Source organism: Lemur catta, chromosome 13, assembly GCF_020740605.2.
Source record: "Lemur catta isolate mLemCat1 chromosome 13, mLemCat1.pri, whole genome shotgun sequence".
Classification (NCBI taxonomy): Eukaryota; Metazoa; Chordata; class Mammalia; order Primates; family Lemuridae; genus Lemur; species Lemur catta.
In genome coordinates, this window is record NC_059140.1 from 38,802,166 (window position 1) to 38,819,112 (window position 16,947).

General features: G+C 34.1%; 1 protein-coding gene across 1 annotated transcript in view; it reads left to right on the forward strand.

Annotated features, from left to right (window-relative positions):
* Window positions 1-16,947, forward strand: part of MYCBP2 (MYC binding protein 2) — a 259,243-nt gene that overhangs the window by 132,411 nt on the left and 109,885 nt on the right. Inside the window, exons 32-40 of the mRNA XM_045567320.1 lie at window positions 159-433; window positions 2,577-2,798; window positions 7,364-7,555; window positions 8,991-9,197; window positions 10,016-10,147; window positions 11,512-11,690; window positions 13,820-13,962; window positions 15,757-15,857; window positions 16,558-16,776. Coding sequence (XP_045423276.1) covers window positions 159-433; window positions 2,577-2,798; window positions 7,364-7,555; window positions 8,991-9,197; window positions 10,016-10,147; window positions 11,512-11,690; window positions 13,820-13,962; window positions 15,757-15,857; window positions 16,558-16,776 — 1,670 coding nt within the window. The remainder of the gene's footprint in view (window positions 1-158; window positions 434-2,576; window positions 2,799-7,363; window positions 7,556-8,990; window positions 9,198-10,015; window positions 10,148-11,511; window positions 11,691-13,819; window positions 13,963-15,756; window positions 15,858-16,557; window positions 16,777-16,947) is intronic.

Sequence of the window (16,947 nt, forward strand, 5' to 3'; positions counted from 1 at the left end):
AAAAAAATAATTTTGAACTGTATCTAATCTCTTAGTTGTTTCATTTCTAGGTTGTAAGTACTTGTGATTTTTAGCTATATAGAAAATTATTGAATTATATGTTTTCATACACATTTAGTATTTTACTTTAATTAGCAATCTGCTTTTTTTCTTCAAAGCTACAGGAAAAGCAGTTGTAGAAGAAACTAGCAAATTAGCAGAATGTATTGGAAAAACTAGAACTTTGTTAAGAAAAATTTTATCAGAAGGAGTTGATCACTGCATGGTGAAGTTGGATAATGATCCTCAAGGATATCTCAGTCAACCATTGAGTCTCCTAGAAGCTGTCCTTCAGGAGTGTCACAATACTTTCACTGCCTGTTTTCATTCTTTCTACCCAACTCCTGCCTTACAGTGGGCGTGCCTTTGTGATCTGCTGAATTGTTTGGATCAGGTAATTTTAGTCTGTAAAATGTTAGTTGAAAACCTGATATATTGCTTAATATTATTCAAGAAAATGAATCGTATTTGCCTTATCTTTTTAGCTTTTATAAATGATAAATTAGGAAATCATTTCATCATCAAGGTTTAAAAATTTATTTTGTGTTCTGGTTGCTTTATCATTTTTTAGTTATAAAACTGGCAGACATGTTGTGCAGCTGCTGATTTGCTCTTTGAATCTCTAAGTGAGTGGATGTGTGAGAGAGAGGGCAAGAACAGTAGTGAGTATGTGAGAGCAAGGACAGCACCCCTGCCACCCCTCACCTTATGTGCAACAATGGGAAGGAGAGAGAACTGAGCAAATGAGCATGCTAGCACCATGCATTCGTTCCTGAGAAAATGATAACCTTCATGAATGTGTATGCACCAAATTACTGGGTTAAAACACCAGAGGGTGGCTGGGCATGGTGGTTTGGTCCTGTAATCCTAGCATTTTGGAAGACCAAGATAGGAGGATCACTTGAAGTGAGTTTGAGACCAGACTGGACAACATAGTGAGATCCATCTCTACAAAAAATATAAAACCTAGCTGGGTGTAGTGGCACGTGTCTATAGTCCCAGCTACTCTAGAGGCTGAGGCAGGAGGCTCACTTGAGCCTAGGAGTTTGAGGTTGCAGTGAGCTATGAAACGCTACTACACTCCAGCCTGGGTAACAGAGTGGCACCCTATCTCAAACTCTGTTTCCCACAAAATTCCAGGCCCAAAGATTATTTATAAATTCTTTTAAACATTTAAGAAAGAAATAATCTTTTACAATTTTTTTTTGGAAAATATATGAGGCAGCACTTCCCAACTAATTTCATGAGGTTAGCCATATCCTCATACCAATACCTAACAAAGACATTACAAGAAAAAATTACATATGAATAGCACTTAGAAGTTCTAGAAAATCTTATCAAATCAAGTCCAGCAATACAAATAACATATAATGACCAAGTGGGATTTATCTTAGAAATACTAGGTTAGTTCAACATTTGAAAATCAACGTAATTCATACTTACTGATAAACAGGGCAAACCATATGATCCTTTCAATAGCTACAGAGAAAATGTTTGACAAAATTAGCAGTTAATCAATGATGAAAATTTCCCAGCACACTTTAGGATATAAGGAAACTTCTTCAATTTGATGATACCTACAAAAAACCTATAGCTATTAATAACACCCTACTTAATAGTGACATACGGAATGCTCCCCTAAGTTTGTAAAAAAGGTGCAATATGTCTGCTCTCTCTGTTTCTATTCAACATTGTACTGGTAGTCCAAACTACCCTCCACCCCCTAAATTCACTCATCACCAGGGCATCCCCGGCAACTTTGGATCCATGTAGCAGGATAATGTATTTTACCACTCAATTTCCAGGGGAAAGATTATTGCCTGAAGTGGTACAAAAATTAACTACTGTCAACTTTCCCAGTCTGAAATGGTTGTTTTCCTCCCTTGCTACTGAACAGGCTAGGTTTAGCACAAATTAGTTTAACATATGGAATGATGCTATGCTTTTATGCTTGACTTTGTAACATAATTATTTGATGAACTAAGAAATATGTACACAATTTTTGTGAATTAGGGTATCATGTTGATAAGTTTTTAATACTTTATTATAAAATTTTATAAGTATGCTTCTAATTTTTCTGGATACACTATGGTATGTGATGACATAATTTTGTGACCTTAGTGAAATGTGATTTATAGTAGCACAGATTTATAATTTGTGTCATTAGTTGAGAAAAATAGTTTTAGTACTTATTGAAAATACCTTAGATGTATTCTAAATGGGGCCTTTCTGGCATCTTACTCTGAAACAGTGCCAGAGAGGACTGTGATTGGGAGGATATGTAAATATGTAAACTCATTTACTAGAGCACAGGGGGCTGATTTTTCTTGACTGTACCTAATTTTTTAATTTTCATTGAATAGTAATTTAAACAATTGTGGTTTAGAGTATTGATATAGTATTATTCTATAACAAGGTATTTTAAATGACTGAGTGACAGAAAATTTTGGTTTGATTTAATAACTTATTTATAATCCAGAAACTTGGATTACACTGATGCAGTATTTTTGAGGGGGGCATATTTTTGTGTTTCAAAGGATATCCAAGAAGCAAACTTCAAGACATCGAGTAGCCGACTCCTTGCAGCTGTTATGTCAGCTCTGTGCCATACTTCTGTTAAGCTGACTTCGATCTTCCCTATTGCGTATGATGGAGAAGTACTGCTACGATCAATTGTTAAACAAGTTAGCACAGAGAATGACTCAACACTAGTTCATCGTTTTCCTCTTTTGGTGGCACATATGGAAAAACTCAGCCAGGTAGGTCTTTTTCTAAAATCTCTTTTATAATGAGGCAATAAAACTGTAATTGGAGGCCTATTTAGCTTGGCACCTTTTTCAGGAAAAAATCTCCAAACCATATTTTTCCCTCTACTCTCACACTGCAACAATCATCAACACAGAAGATTTCTGTGACCAAATGTGTGGGGGTATTTTTCCCGTACACCAAGCAACAGACATCACCTGGGTGTTCTCTAATTCAGTTCTGACACTGTCTACCTGGGGATGGCATCGGATCCACAGGGTGAGGGTTCAGTCCCAAAACTGCCTCCTCTTTCAAATGGCAGTCGCAAGTCCAGGCCTCCAGTGGGGTGGGAACGTCTCTGGAATGAGGTCTCTCTCTTTTTTTTTTTTTTTAAATAGAGTCTTGCTCTGTCACCCCAGGTAGATCACAGTGTCATCATTGTAGCTCGCTGCAACCTCAGACTCCTGGGCTCCAGCAATTCTCCTGCCTCAGCCTCCCAAGTGGCTGGGACTACAGGCGCATGCCACCACACTTGGCTAATTTTTCCTATTTTTAGTAGAGATGGGGTCTAGCTCTGGCTCAGGCTGATAGAATGAGGGTCTTATGACCCACAATCAGAAAGGTGGGGGAAGAGTAGAGTCCTGCCTTGGAGCAGGTGAAGGTCAGAGAGATTCTATTTCTTGAGATCTAACACACCCAATATTATAACAAAAGACTGTACCAAGGGCTATGGGAGTCAGCCAGCAACTGTGGAGGAAAACCTATATATATGTGTATATACATATCATAACACCACAGTGCTTATTTTCCTATATTGATAGATACATTTACCAAATGATTATTTAACAAATAATCAATAAACATCAGTTTCATAAGAACTAGAATTTTTTTTAATTCTTGTATTTACTTGAGCAGTGTTTTTTCTGTAATGTTTTATTTTGAATAATTACCTTTAAAAAATCTGAATGTTATGCAGTGAATATATATTTGTTTTTTGCTGAATTATTTGAAAGTAAGTTGTAGATACCGTAAGCAATCTTTTTTATATTCTAATGCAATATTTCAGATTTCTGAGACAGAATGATAAGGAAATAAAGAACTTTTAAAATATCTTCTCAATAACATTTTGGCATATTAAAATGGGCACTGTAAAATAATAAGCATAGGAAACATTCTTTAATAACTGCTTCTTGTTTCTCTATAGAGAAAAATGAACTTAGGGACACATGTGAAACTATCCATATTAATAATTACCAAGTTGATGAGTAGAAAATAGAATAGTTACCCTAATTATTGTACAATAACAATTTTCTGTTGGCTGAAGCAACAGAAAAATTATGAAAATTTCAATAACATACAGAAAGAAAAAAGAGTAATAGCATAATGGGAAGAAAATTTGCAGAGAGTTAATATCTTTACAAGATCCTAGTCAAAATAATAAAGGTAAATCTAGTAGCGTAAGCCAGCATGGGAAAAATGTCAGCCTTACTATTAAGTGTGAATAGAAGTAATATTGAGGTGTCAATTTATTTCTAAAAAATTAGGAAAAATTGTTTTTCTTATAAATTCCTATGTTGGTGAGACTGTGAGAAAAAAAATTGCAGATTATTTATAGTAGCATATATTTAGTCTAAATAATAATTTTCTTTAAATCTTTTAGCACGTATTTATTGTGTTACCTATTATTTACCGGGATCTTAATTAGGTACTGTTTGAGACAGGAGTGAGAAAGCTAAATACAGCCCTTGAATTAGGGGTCTACAAACTAGCAGATATCTTTAGAAGATAAATTGTCAATTCACTATTATGTGCTATCAGTATTTTCATGGGAAACTATTTAAGGGAATAATTGGGAGACTAAAGCTATATTTTTATTTTATTAAAAGAAAACATTAGAAACCTTAATTAGAGCCTTAAATGTTCATCATTAAGTGAAACAGCTGAATTTGGGTATATCAACTTGATAGACTATGATTCAGCCATTACGAATAAGTATATTTGCATATAGTATCAGGGAAATGTTTTAAAATTTTTAAATCAGAACCAAAAGTATATAGATACACAATACCTATGTAAAGTATGTATGCAAAAGGCTATCGATTGGAGGAGAATACTGAGAAATGAAAATAATGCAGGGGTAATAAAGTTATAAGTAATCTGCTGTTTTTCTTTTGGAGTTTCCTTTAGTGTTATAGTGTTTTTTAAAAAAATGTTAAAAAACTTTTTAAATTTTCAAAACATTTTTAGAGAAGTACTAATTTAGTGAGTCTCAATAATTAATAATTGTGTATTTGTGTGTCTATATTAATAATAGTCTATGAAGACATGTCCTGGTTAGTATGTATTCTTCTATCCTCTTTTTAATGGATGTTATAGCATTCTACCATCTCAGTGTATCATAATATATTTAATCAATCCTTTATATATATATATTTTTTATATTATTCACAATATTTCAGTATTTTAAACAATGCTACTGAAACTATCAGTGACTAAATTTTCATGCATATTCACAATGGTTTCCCCAGTATAAATCTTCAGGGGTGGAAAAATTCTTAAGTCAAAGGAAAGTATGTTAAGAGTTTGTTACAAATTGCCAAAATGCTGTTTAGAAAGCTACTGTCAGCTTGCATTCCCCACCACTGATGAATAAGTGTTAGTGGCTGGTGATGTACTAAATTTTTCTTTGTCCTTCAACAAAAGCATATTGATAATCTTCATCTCTATATTATATGGGAAGCTTCCTATATTAATATTGATAGTTACTAAATAGAAATCAAGTAGGCATAAATAAACAAATACACTCTACCATTCCTGTCTTCCAAATGAAGTCCCACAAGATTCTTGATTATGAAGTACAATTGGGGCTTGAGTTTAACTTTCTAAGATGTCTCGGAAAGTAAAGTTTCTAGAGAATGAAAAGATGTAAGGGATACAAGAACTAGAATTTTAACAAAATCAATAATTGATTATTTTAAATCCAGCAAAACTAATTATGTAAGAAATTAACCAAAATATTGTAGTAGTCTTATTTAAATAATAGAAATAACTTACAAATGAAAGATTATCTCTGAGCAGTTTTTTGTTTCAGCCTAAGATTGTACATTAGGAAAAAAGTTGAGGGTGATTTTTATAATAATACTCATGATAATTTTAACTGAAAAGTTACCTGATTTCCAAATGGATTGAAAGTATGCTCATTTACTTATTTGATTCATCTTGAGAAGAGAGTGATTTAACTTTAAGGCCCCTGTCCACCGGGAGATTTTATGATTTTATGAAATCGATTGAATCTATTACATATATTGTAGCTTGTAAAGTAGTGTGGAATGTAAATACTGTGGAAGAACTTGCTTTCTCAGGGAAATTGAATCATAACCAATAGTTTCCCTTATTTCACAGATGAAGTTGAGGCACTATGGAAAAACTGGAATTAGATCCCAAATTGTTTTATTTTTCTAGTACACAGTAAAACTGAAGGCTCATTGGTCACAACGGCCTCCTGATGAAATTGAATGTATAATATTTTGCTCTCTGTCTACAGTAAGCTAAAAGACATAGAGGATGGTAGAGGAGATAAATAATTTTCATGCTGGATATTGGCTAAATCAATCATCTTTTCCCTTTTTTTTTTTCCTGGAAAACGTATTTTTCCTTGGGTCTTTAATGGGACTCTATGATTTCTTTTCTTGAAATTTTTCCATTGATAGGGGTTGGAATTTTCTGATCTCCAATTAGGAAATCAGATACAGTAGAAATTATAAACTGCGTAGCAATCACATGCATGTAGAAAAAGAATTTTGTTAGAAAATTGATTTGCACAGACTATTTAGAGTTGCTTGACCTCTAAATACACTAGAAATAATTATCTCAGATTAGAATCTTTTCCTATAGAAAAACCTTTTTCTTTTTTTTTTTATTCTTATTTCAGCATATTGTGGGGACACAAAAATTTAGGTTACGTATATTGCCCTTGCCCCCCGCCCTAGTCAGAGCTTCAAATATGTCCATCCCCTAGACAGTGCTCATCGCACACATTATGTATGTATGCACCCATCCCCTCCCCCACCCACATCTGCCAGACACCCGATCAATGTTATTCCTAAATGTGCTCTTAGGTGATGATCAGTGAAACCAATTTGATGGTGAGTACATGTGGTGCTTATTTTTCCATTCTTGGGATACGTAGTAGAATGGGTTCCAACTCTTTCCAGGAAAATACAAGAGGTGCTATATCACCATTGAGAAAAACCTTTTTAAATGAGAAGAATAATTTTCTGTCTGTCACATAGGATTGTGACTTGAAGAGAATGTGTGAACATGACTCAAAGCTAATAAAAACAAATTTTATAAATGTGTGGTACTTTGATACACAGAAACTAATAATTCAGAAAGTAACTTCTAGGTAAAAAGTAGATATGGTGACTCCACATACAACTGGAGAGATTTGTAGAAATAAATTCTGATTCAAGTCTGAAGTTCAAGGGTATCAGATAGAGAGACAAGATTTTGCAACTGAGTACTCCTGTAAAGAAAAATAAAACAATACCTTAGAACTTTTTCTTCTTGTGTATTGTAGAGTGAAGAGAATATCTCAGGGATGACAAGCTTCCGTGAAGTTCTGGAGAAAATGCTGGTTATTGTAGTGCTGCCAGTCAGGAACAGCCTGAGGAGAGAAAATGAACTCTTCTCCTCCCACCTAGTCTCTAATACCTGTGGATTACTGGCCAGTATTGTCAGTGAACTGACAGCATCAGCCCTGGGATCTGAGGTAATAAATTATATTTTGAGATTGAGTAATAAACGCGTTTAAAATTTCCACATAATTTTTTATTCATATTTTGGCTTGGTAGAAACTAATTTCAAAATGGATAAGCAGTCTCACTGTATTCTTTAAAAATAAAATTTCTTCAAACTGAACTTTTTTTTCCCTTTTCCTTGTACCTCTCATCTGCTCTGGTTTGCTTCCTCTCCCTTAACAGTGTACCAGAATTTCACAGTGACATAAACTACATGTTTTCCTCTTAGACTAGCTTCTTATCTGCTCCATTGTACAATCCCACCACCATGCCCCAGTGAAAGCAAACATAGTTCTCATTGCTGGATGATGAGTAATGTTGGTGAAGTCGAGCTACTAATAATGATCCCATGGTATGGGAAAGGTAAAGAGGTTCACACTTTGGCTCTGCTTTGACTTTGGCCTAGGAGGCCATTGAAGCCCTTATCAGAAAATTTTTAATTTTTTAAAAATTTATTCATTCAGACTATGTGCTTCCCTTTTGTACTAAACCCTGGAGGATGCAGGAAAGTCTGTAATGCATAGATTTCGAAGTTTGCTAAAGAGTTATCTCCTGTGAACTTACCTTTGTAATGAAAAGGAATGCCCAGAATTGCAGGGTGCTTAATATACAACCTTGGGAGTTCTCAAAGATCCTGGCTTTAGATATCTGTGTTTCTTTCTCAAAGATGGAATTCTTGCTGGAATCATGAACTTTAGTTTTTTCCTCTGTTTATTCTCCCAAATTTCTGCAGCCAACTTAGATTAGAAGCAGGCTGTGTAAATAAAAAGAGCAGTTTTAAACCAGAATAAGTACTCTCATCTTCTCTAATGAGAGTTTGAATTAGAGTGGTTGTGTATGTATATAAACTCAAATATTGAATGCCAACTTATAAAAACATCACGTTATACCTCAGTGGTAGTCAAACTTAGGTTATAGACCATTTTCTTCAAATCAAGTCTTATTTGGAAATTCACAGGTAAGAACAGGTGGTCTGCTTGAAGAGGGGAACCTTGAATTCACCTCTTCCTCACATACCTATCTCTGCAGAAGTCTTAGTGCCTTTGTAGCACAGTTTGAAAACTATTGGTTTTTAGAATGTTGATAAAATGTTTGATATTTCTTTTCAAAGTGAGTGATCATTCATTATGTTATGACTGTGAAAACTTACAAGTTGGTAGTTCTGACATTATAATTAAGTGAAATATATAGTTTGATATGAGTAAATGAAGAAAATATTGTCAAGTGATCTGTGAATTTAGAATGATAACGTCTGGTTTTATTATGGGTTAATTTCTTAATAGAATGTACCTTTAGGAAGACTTAAACCCACTTATTAAATATAGGTTATTTTATTGGATTTCTTAGAATCCTTTGGATAGTTTTGGATACATCAACTACTGATGTAATTGCTTTTGTTGTTCACAGGTTGATGGACTTAATTCTCTTCACTCAGTAAAAGCTAGTGCTAACCGATTCACAAAAACGAGTCAGGGAAGAAGTTGGAACACTGGGAATGGGTCCCCTGATGCAATCTGCTTTTCAGTAGACAAACCTGGAATAGTTGTGGTTGGTTTCTCTGTCTATGGAGGAGGTGGAATTCATGAATATGAATTAGAGGTGTTGGTTGATGATGTAAGTATCACTCTTACAGGGTTCATCTTGCTGTGGGGGTTGTATATCAGGACTTATTGTCCGGGTATGGTGGGTCCAAACCTTTAAACGTTTAGCAGATCAATCACAGATGGGTGCCATTAAAAAAACTGAAAGAGAATGATTTTACTTGATTGCTTGAGTGCCATCTTGGATCTTTCCTGGCTCATATTTTGTGTACTTTCAGAAAGAGAAAGATTTTAGATGAAATTAAAGACTAGAAAGTATTTAGTTAAGCTTTTGGTTACAAGTCTTCTGTAGTTTTTTTCCCCAAGAAGCATGAACAGTGTTCAGATGGACATTACCACCTGTATCAGTGGTTAAGCAATTTTGTAGTAAAGACACTATTTACTGATTGATTTAGCTGTATCTTTCTGTAGTCTCTAAATTATTTAAGGCACCTGAGTTTTCTCAAAGTTTTAGTAAAATGGGAAGAAAAGTAGCAGGTGAATCATTTCCTAATAAATAGCAATCTATCTCTAGCTTGATTTCTTTGAGTACTTAATTTGAAATAATTCTCTACTTCATAAGTTTCTCTAATTAGGTATAGCACTCTTATTATGAAGAAGTAGAAATAGTTTAATACATCAGATGAGAAAAGCCCATTTATGTTGTAGTCTCCTCAGGAAATCAAATAAAAATGAATAGAATACCAAAATTTTTTTCTTTAGTAAGTATTATGGGGAAATATTAATGACTAATTTTGTATGCCAGAAAATAAACCCTTTAAAAATAATAATTATAAATCAAAATTGTTCATATAATAAAATTAAGAATCTGATGGGTTTTGTTTTTGTTAGAGTGAACATGCAGGAGATTCAACTCATTCCCACAGATGGACATCTCTAGAATTAGTCAAAGGAACTTATACAACAGATGATTCACCTAGTGACATAGCTGAAATAAGGCTTGACAAAGTTGTTCCTTTAAAGGTAATTTCAACCATATGTCTCTATTGTAAATAAGAGGTATTGTTGTGTAGTTAAAAATAATGAAAAGTATTCAATGAGTTTTCTTTGTTACATACAGCTGTTCCTAAGTTATCCCTTATATGGTGCTTCAAGTATTTATGGAATACCTGCTATGTACCTGATATTGTATTATATTCTATTAATACTATAGATATTGTATTCTGTTTTTGCATAATATCTTGTAAGGTCTGGAACAGTAGGAAGTATTATTAGGTTTTAGTGTCAAACAGATCTAGCTTCAGATACCTGCTCTTCTACATATTAGGTTTAAGACATTGGCAAGCTATCATTTAACCACTTTGAAACTTATCTGTAGATTGGAAGAATAATACCTACATTGTACCTACTGCCTCAGTGTCTAGCATGATAGAGCAACTCAATAAATGTCCCTGTCTTTCTTTCTGTGCCAAAATTCATTTTAAAAACAAGTGGTCTTAATAGTTAATATTAACTATTAAAGTCATCATTTTATATAATTTAATTATAAATATTTAGCAAAATAGAGAAATTTTACCACATTAAAGTAATTATTAACATTAAAGTATTTCTGAATTCAACTGAAATAAATTTCATCATGTAGCAGAATTTTGGATAAAGTAGGTTTATCAGAGACTTACTTCATCAAAAAGAGTTTAGATACTGAAAAACCAAAAAGCCTTCATCGTGAAGTTTATATCCTGGATCATAAAGCACTAGTATCTATAGCTCATATATTCAATGTACAGTGGATCATATTTTGGACAACTTTTTTCTTACAGGTATTTTTTTTCCATGTCTATCTGCCTATGTGTTTCTGTCTCTTGAGTGTTTCTTAAAATAAAAATATAATGGACTCCTCATTATTCTTTTTCACATTTAAAATTATTTTAAAAGTTGAATTGATCAAGGAAAAATATTATGTATTTAAAATCTTTTATTGTGGCTAATATTCTGGCAGTGTAATTAAGAGCCAGCACCAGTCACACTGCTTATGTTCAAATCCTAGTTCCATCACTTACTGTGTGACTTTGAGCAAGTTACTTAACCTCTCTGCACCTCAGATTCCTCCTCTGTAAAATAGAGATAATGATGATGCTTATCTCATGAGGTCATTTTAAGGATGAATTTAATTAAATCTCATAAAGTACTCAGTTTCTGTTACATAACAGACATTCAGTAAATGTTAGTTATCATATTTGATTCATTAAAAACTTATTCAATAACATTGTCTATAAATATGACAAAGAAGTTCAATATATTTGCCCAGTTTACTGCTAGAGTTCTTTTTGTATATCCTCTATACATTATTTATAAGTATAAACATGTCTTACATCCTTATCATTAAGGAAAATGTTAAATATGCTGTGCGCTTGAGGAACTATGGAAGCCGTACAGCCAATGGAGATGGAGGAATGACCACAGTTCAGTGTCCTGATGGTGTGACATTTACATTCAGCACGTGTAGCTTGAGTAGTAACGGCACAAACCAAACTAGAGGACAGATTCCACAGATACTCTACTATAGGTAGGTGTATGTGTAGAGATAAGGGAAATACTTTACAGTGGTAGAACATACATAATTTACTACCAAAGTCAAATTGCTAACTGGATAGTTATAATTAAATTGTAAAGTGTATTTTCTTAGTACATACTTGTGCAAATTTATATAAAAATTGTCATTTTAATATATAAATTTAATTTTTACTGTAACGGTAAATGCTTTAAAATGTTTTTTTGCCATTATTTCTTTAATATTGAAATTTTTGTTTACTGGGCATATGTGTGCTGTCACTTCATAATTTCTGAGCTGCAATTTCAAATTTAAATGGAATTTATTCATTTCATTTTATAAAATACCAAAAATCGGTGATCAGATTGACTCTACCCAGGTAGTGGTAGTGCCTAGGTCCCGTTATCCAGTCTGCAGAATATTTTGAAGTCTGTGAATCTTGTACCTGCCCCATTTAGCCACTGGTGCCCTAGAATGTATAATGGTGTGTTTCTTATAATATTTTTAACAAAAACCATTCCTTATGTATACAGTAGAAAATAAAGAATGATAACCTTTGGGTTAAAAAACTTTTAAATATGTCTCACTGCGACTGAATTTTTCTTCTAGCAACATAGCTAGAATCTTAGGTAGTAATGAGAACTATTTACCACATTTGTCTTCAGCCTCACTTAGCATTAACTGAAGTTGGATATCACTTGAAGAGGCTTGCTGCTTTCTCATTTCCTTCATAAACAGTCTGGGGACACAGCCTGGCTAGTTAGTATAAAATAATTTTCCTATATTTTCTGTTTCCTTTTTCCATGCAAAATATAACAGAAAAATTAGGCAGTAAATAGCTCTATATGTAGTGCAGTGTTGCTGCTGAGATACAAAAGCTGTTTAGTCTTTTTACCCCAATGAAGAAAGTTTTTCTGTTACGTAAGTACTATAATAAACAGTACATTATTCTCTTTCTCAAACCATAGATTAACAACTCTATTATGCACAAAAGATGAGTTATGTATTTCAGAAAGCTAGCAATCCATTAATAGCATCTGCTATCCAAACTTTATATCTTATACAAAATACACTATTTTAGGTATTTTAATGTTTTCTACTTAGCTTTAAATGAAAACGTTAAATTAGGCCGAGTGCAGTGACTCATACCTGTAATCCTAACACTCTGAGAGGCTGAGGTGGAAGGATCACTTGAGGTCAGGAGTTGGAGACTGGGGCTTGTAGGTAGGAAATCAGACTCCAAATGATGCATTCTTAACCACTTCACTGCATCTTCTGTTTAAGTATGCTCTCCGTGGTTGGCTAATAGACATACTACGTTTAATGTGTCCAGAGTATTGCTCTTCCATCCGCAGTTACAGCCAGACGCCCTGAAGTCATTCTTGACTTCTCATTTTCCTTCACACTTGACATCTAGTCAACAACTCCTGGCAGCTGTACTTTTCAAATGTGCTAAATCTGACTTTCCTACCACTTTCTTAATCAATAGTCTAGCCCAAGCCACTACTGCCTCCACCTGCTAACTGTAGTAGCCTCTAAACTAGTTTCTCTCCTTTTGCTGCCCTCGTACAGTCAGTTCTCCACAGCACAGCCAGAGTGGTCTGATAAAAATATGTGTCATACCAAGTTCTGCCCTTGCTTGAAACCCAACAGCATCCCATTCCTATACCAGTATAAAATGTGAAGGTATTATTGTGGGCTTCAAAACTCAACCTGTCTTAACTCGCTTCCCACCCATCACCCTTCACTGTTTCTCCTTTCATTCCAGCCATACTTGTCTCCATTCTGTTCCTTGAACCCACCGATCTGTTCCCTTTGCCCTGAGAGTTTTCCCTCAGATCTTAGCATGGTTGTTTTGTTGTTGTTGTTGTTTTAAATATAATTCAGGCCTTTGTTAAATACCAGTTCCTCAGAGAATTGATCTTATTTAAAATAACACACTTCATGCCCTATGCTGCTTTATTTTTCTTTGAAGCCCTTATCACTCCATGAAATTATATAATTGCATGTTTACTTTTTTAGCTTTACATTAACTTTTTAAAACTGTAAATTACAGTGAGGAGCTCTGATCTAGATATGATTCCTAGCATTCGATCATGTTTGCCTACCATTGTAAAATAATTTCATATTTACTTATGTTACAGGAGTGAATTTGATGGAGATTTACAATCCCAACTTCTGAGTAAAGCTAATGAAGAAGATAAAAACTGTAGCAGAGCTCTCTCTGTGGTAAGCACTGTCGTCCGAGCTGCTAAGGACCTCTTGCACAGAGCTCTTGCTGTGGATGGTAAGATTTTTCTTTTTCTTTCTCAATAGTCATATTTTAAATTCTTTATTCCCTAACTTATGCACAGTTATTTAGGAAACATCTTGTAGAATCCCGAAGTGTTTTATTCATTATAGATCTATGTGTGTTAATTTTGGGTAAGTCATGCTCTCCATAGTCTAACGCAGAATTTTTTAGAATGTTCAAAAGCAATTGTCTGATATTCTTATTTTCTTAGTTGACCCAGTCAGAGAAAAATTCTACCTTGATTAAACTGTGTCTTTGCATTATTATTCTTTTAGTAGTCAAAAGCTTTTTCTTCCATGTTCTGTTTTCAGTAATGTATTGCCATTCACCCAAAGATCTGGGTATCTCTAAAAACCTCTCATATTCACTGTCTAAATTCGGTTCTTTGAGTTCTTCCAATGGAAACTTTCCATTTTGTCTTGTCATCTTTCTCTCCTCTCCCATTGCCGTAGTTCAGGCTGCCGTGGTACAAGTGGGTGTCCCCATTTTTGTTTTTTGAGACAGAGTATCTCTCTGTCACCCCAGATAGAGTGTAGTGGCATCATGGTAGTTTGCTGCAATCTCAAACTCCTGAGCTCAAGTAATCCTCCTGCCTCAGCCTCTGGAGTAGCTGGGACTACGGGCACATGCCATGACGCTGGCTAATTTTTCTATTTTTTTTTTAGTATGGGTGGGGGGAGTGGGAAGCAGTCAGTCTTTCACTCTTGCTTAATTTGGTCTCGAACTCCTGAGTTTAAGCAATCCTCCTGCCTCAGCCTTTCAGAGTGCTAGGATTACAGGCGTGAGCCATTGCGCTCGGCCTATGTCCTTTTTTTGATGGATGGATAATATCTTAATAATCTCACTGCCATGTTTCCCCCATTTTTCTCTAGTTACCTTGTCATTCTCTACAATGGCAGCAGAATTATTATAAAAACATTCACTGTTACCCCCATCCCCTTACTGTTATCTGTAACGTTCATTTCTAAGCCTAGTTGCACATCTGAATCACCTGGTAAACATACTAAAAGTAAAGAATATTTGGTCTATTCCCAGGGGTTTCAGCTAGGCTAAACTGCATTTTTTTAAATAAGTGCCCAGCCTATTCTGATGCAACAGCAGATCAAGAAACCAATATTGGGGGGTGGGGGAGAATAATTGGCCTATAATGTAGAAGTCTTCACAATCTGGACTCAGTTTATCTTTCCAGTACAATATTCATGAATAAAAGACTGAAGTGTTCATCAGCAAAGTGCTTTCTTTAGAAAAATAGAAGGCAGTATAGCTTAATAACAGCAAACATTTTTAGAGTGCTTAATATGTAATAGGCATTGTTCTAAGTGTTTTTTATATGTTAACTCAAATCTGCACAACATCCAAATGAGGGAAATACTGTTACTGTCCTATTTTACGGGTTAAGTAATTTGCCTAATGTCGCTGATAAAACCATGTTGGTGCCAGAGTGGTAGTTTAGAGTCATGGCTCAGTTATCCTGGGTTCAAATCCTGGCTCTGTCATTTTACCTAATACTTATACCTAATACACATTAGGTATTTTGGGTAAGGTACTTAAACACTGTGTGCCTTGGTTTTCCCTTAAAAATAAATGAGTGTAATAAAAGTATCTTATTGTGAGGATTATTTGAGAGAACACATGTAAATAAAGCCATTAGAAAAGTACCAGGTCTTTTTTAAGTGCTCAATTAATGTCAACATAATTTTGCTCAAGAAAACAGAATATATATTTAGTATAGCATGTATACAGTACAAAGAGATTACCTTCTAACTATAGTTTTAATGCCTTTTTTAGCTGATGACATTCCAGAACTGCTTAGTTCTTCCAGTCTGTTTTCCATGCTGCTTCCCCTTATTATAGCCTACATAGGACCGGTAGCTGCTGCTATTCCCAAGGTGTGTAATTTAATTCTATAAGTTGGAATCTTTTTAAAAAAAAAAAATCATTTTTTTAGACTTTGTGTCTTTCCTTTAAAAATACTGTAATCCTTGAGGCACCTGGGTTATAGGTGAGAAGTAGAGATAAACATGTTAAATGGTAGAAGTTATTAATAGTTAAACCTCTCTGTTCTTAGTATTGTTTAGTGAATAAATATCCTTACTTATTGGCTTTACATTTGAAGAATTTGGGGATGGGAAATACATTTTAGAAACATAATATATAAGAAAAGATAAAGTTAACTGAGATTTGTAAAATTTATGAGATCGATGCCACATCTCCATCTTAAATAACAATAGCAATGTCAAAGGGTAGGAGCATTTTAAAATAGTGAAATATTCAAGATATGGAAGAAATCATAAATTATTGATTCTTTGGCATAATTACTATTGAGTAAAACCTAATTTACTTCAGATCACGAAAAAGCAAGTGTTTAAAAATATATACTAGGTTATTTTCATATTATATATAAGACATCTGAGATAAATCTTTTTTTATCCATAGAATAGATTTCTCTTTGAACAAAAACTTAGTGGAAACTCTAAACGGAAATTGTTGATAGTAAGGGTAATAACCGACAATTAATAGTAATTCATAATTTTAAAACCACTTTCACATTTATTATCTCATTTAATCATTTTTTAATATGTATACTAGGTGGCTGTAGAAGTCTTTGGCCTTGTTCAACAATTACTTCCCTCAGTTGCCATTTTGAATCAGAAGTATGCACCTCCTGCATTCAATCCTAATCAGTCAACAGATAGCACCACGGGAAACCAGCCTGAACAAGGCCTCTCTGCTTGTACAACCTCTAATCACTATGCTGTCATAGAGAGCGAGCACCCATATAAACCTGCCTGTGTGATGCACTACAAGGTAGGCATTGGTTCTTAGTATGAATTTAAATTTCAAATTTGGTTTGAGGTTCTCTAGTGATATCTTAAAGAATGCTTTGCCTGTGTTCAGAAGTATAACTTCTTTTATAGTATTTAAATACAGAAAATCAGTAGGTGGTTAGGGTGCTATCGGTTATATACAAGGATTCAG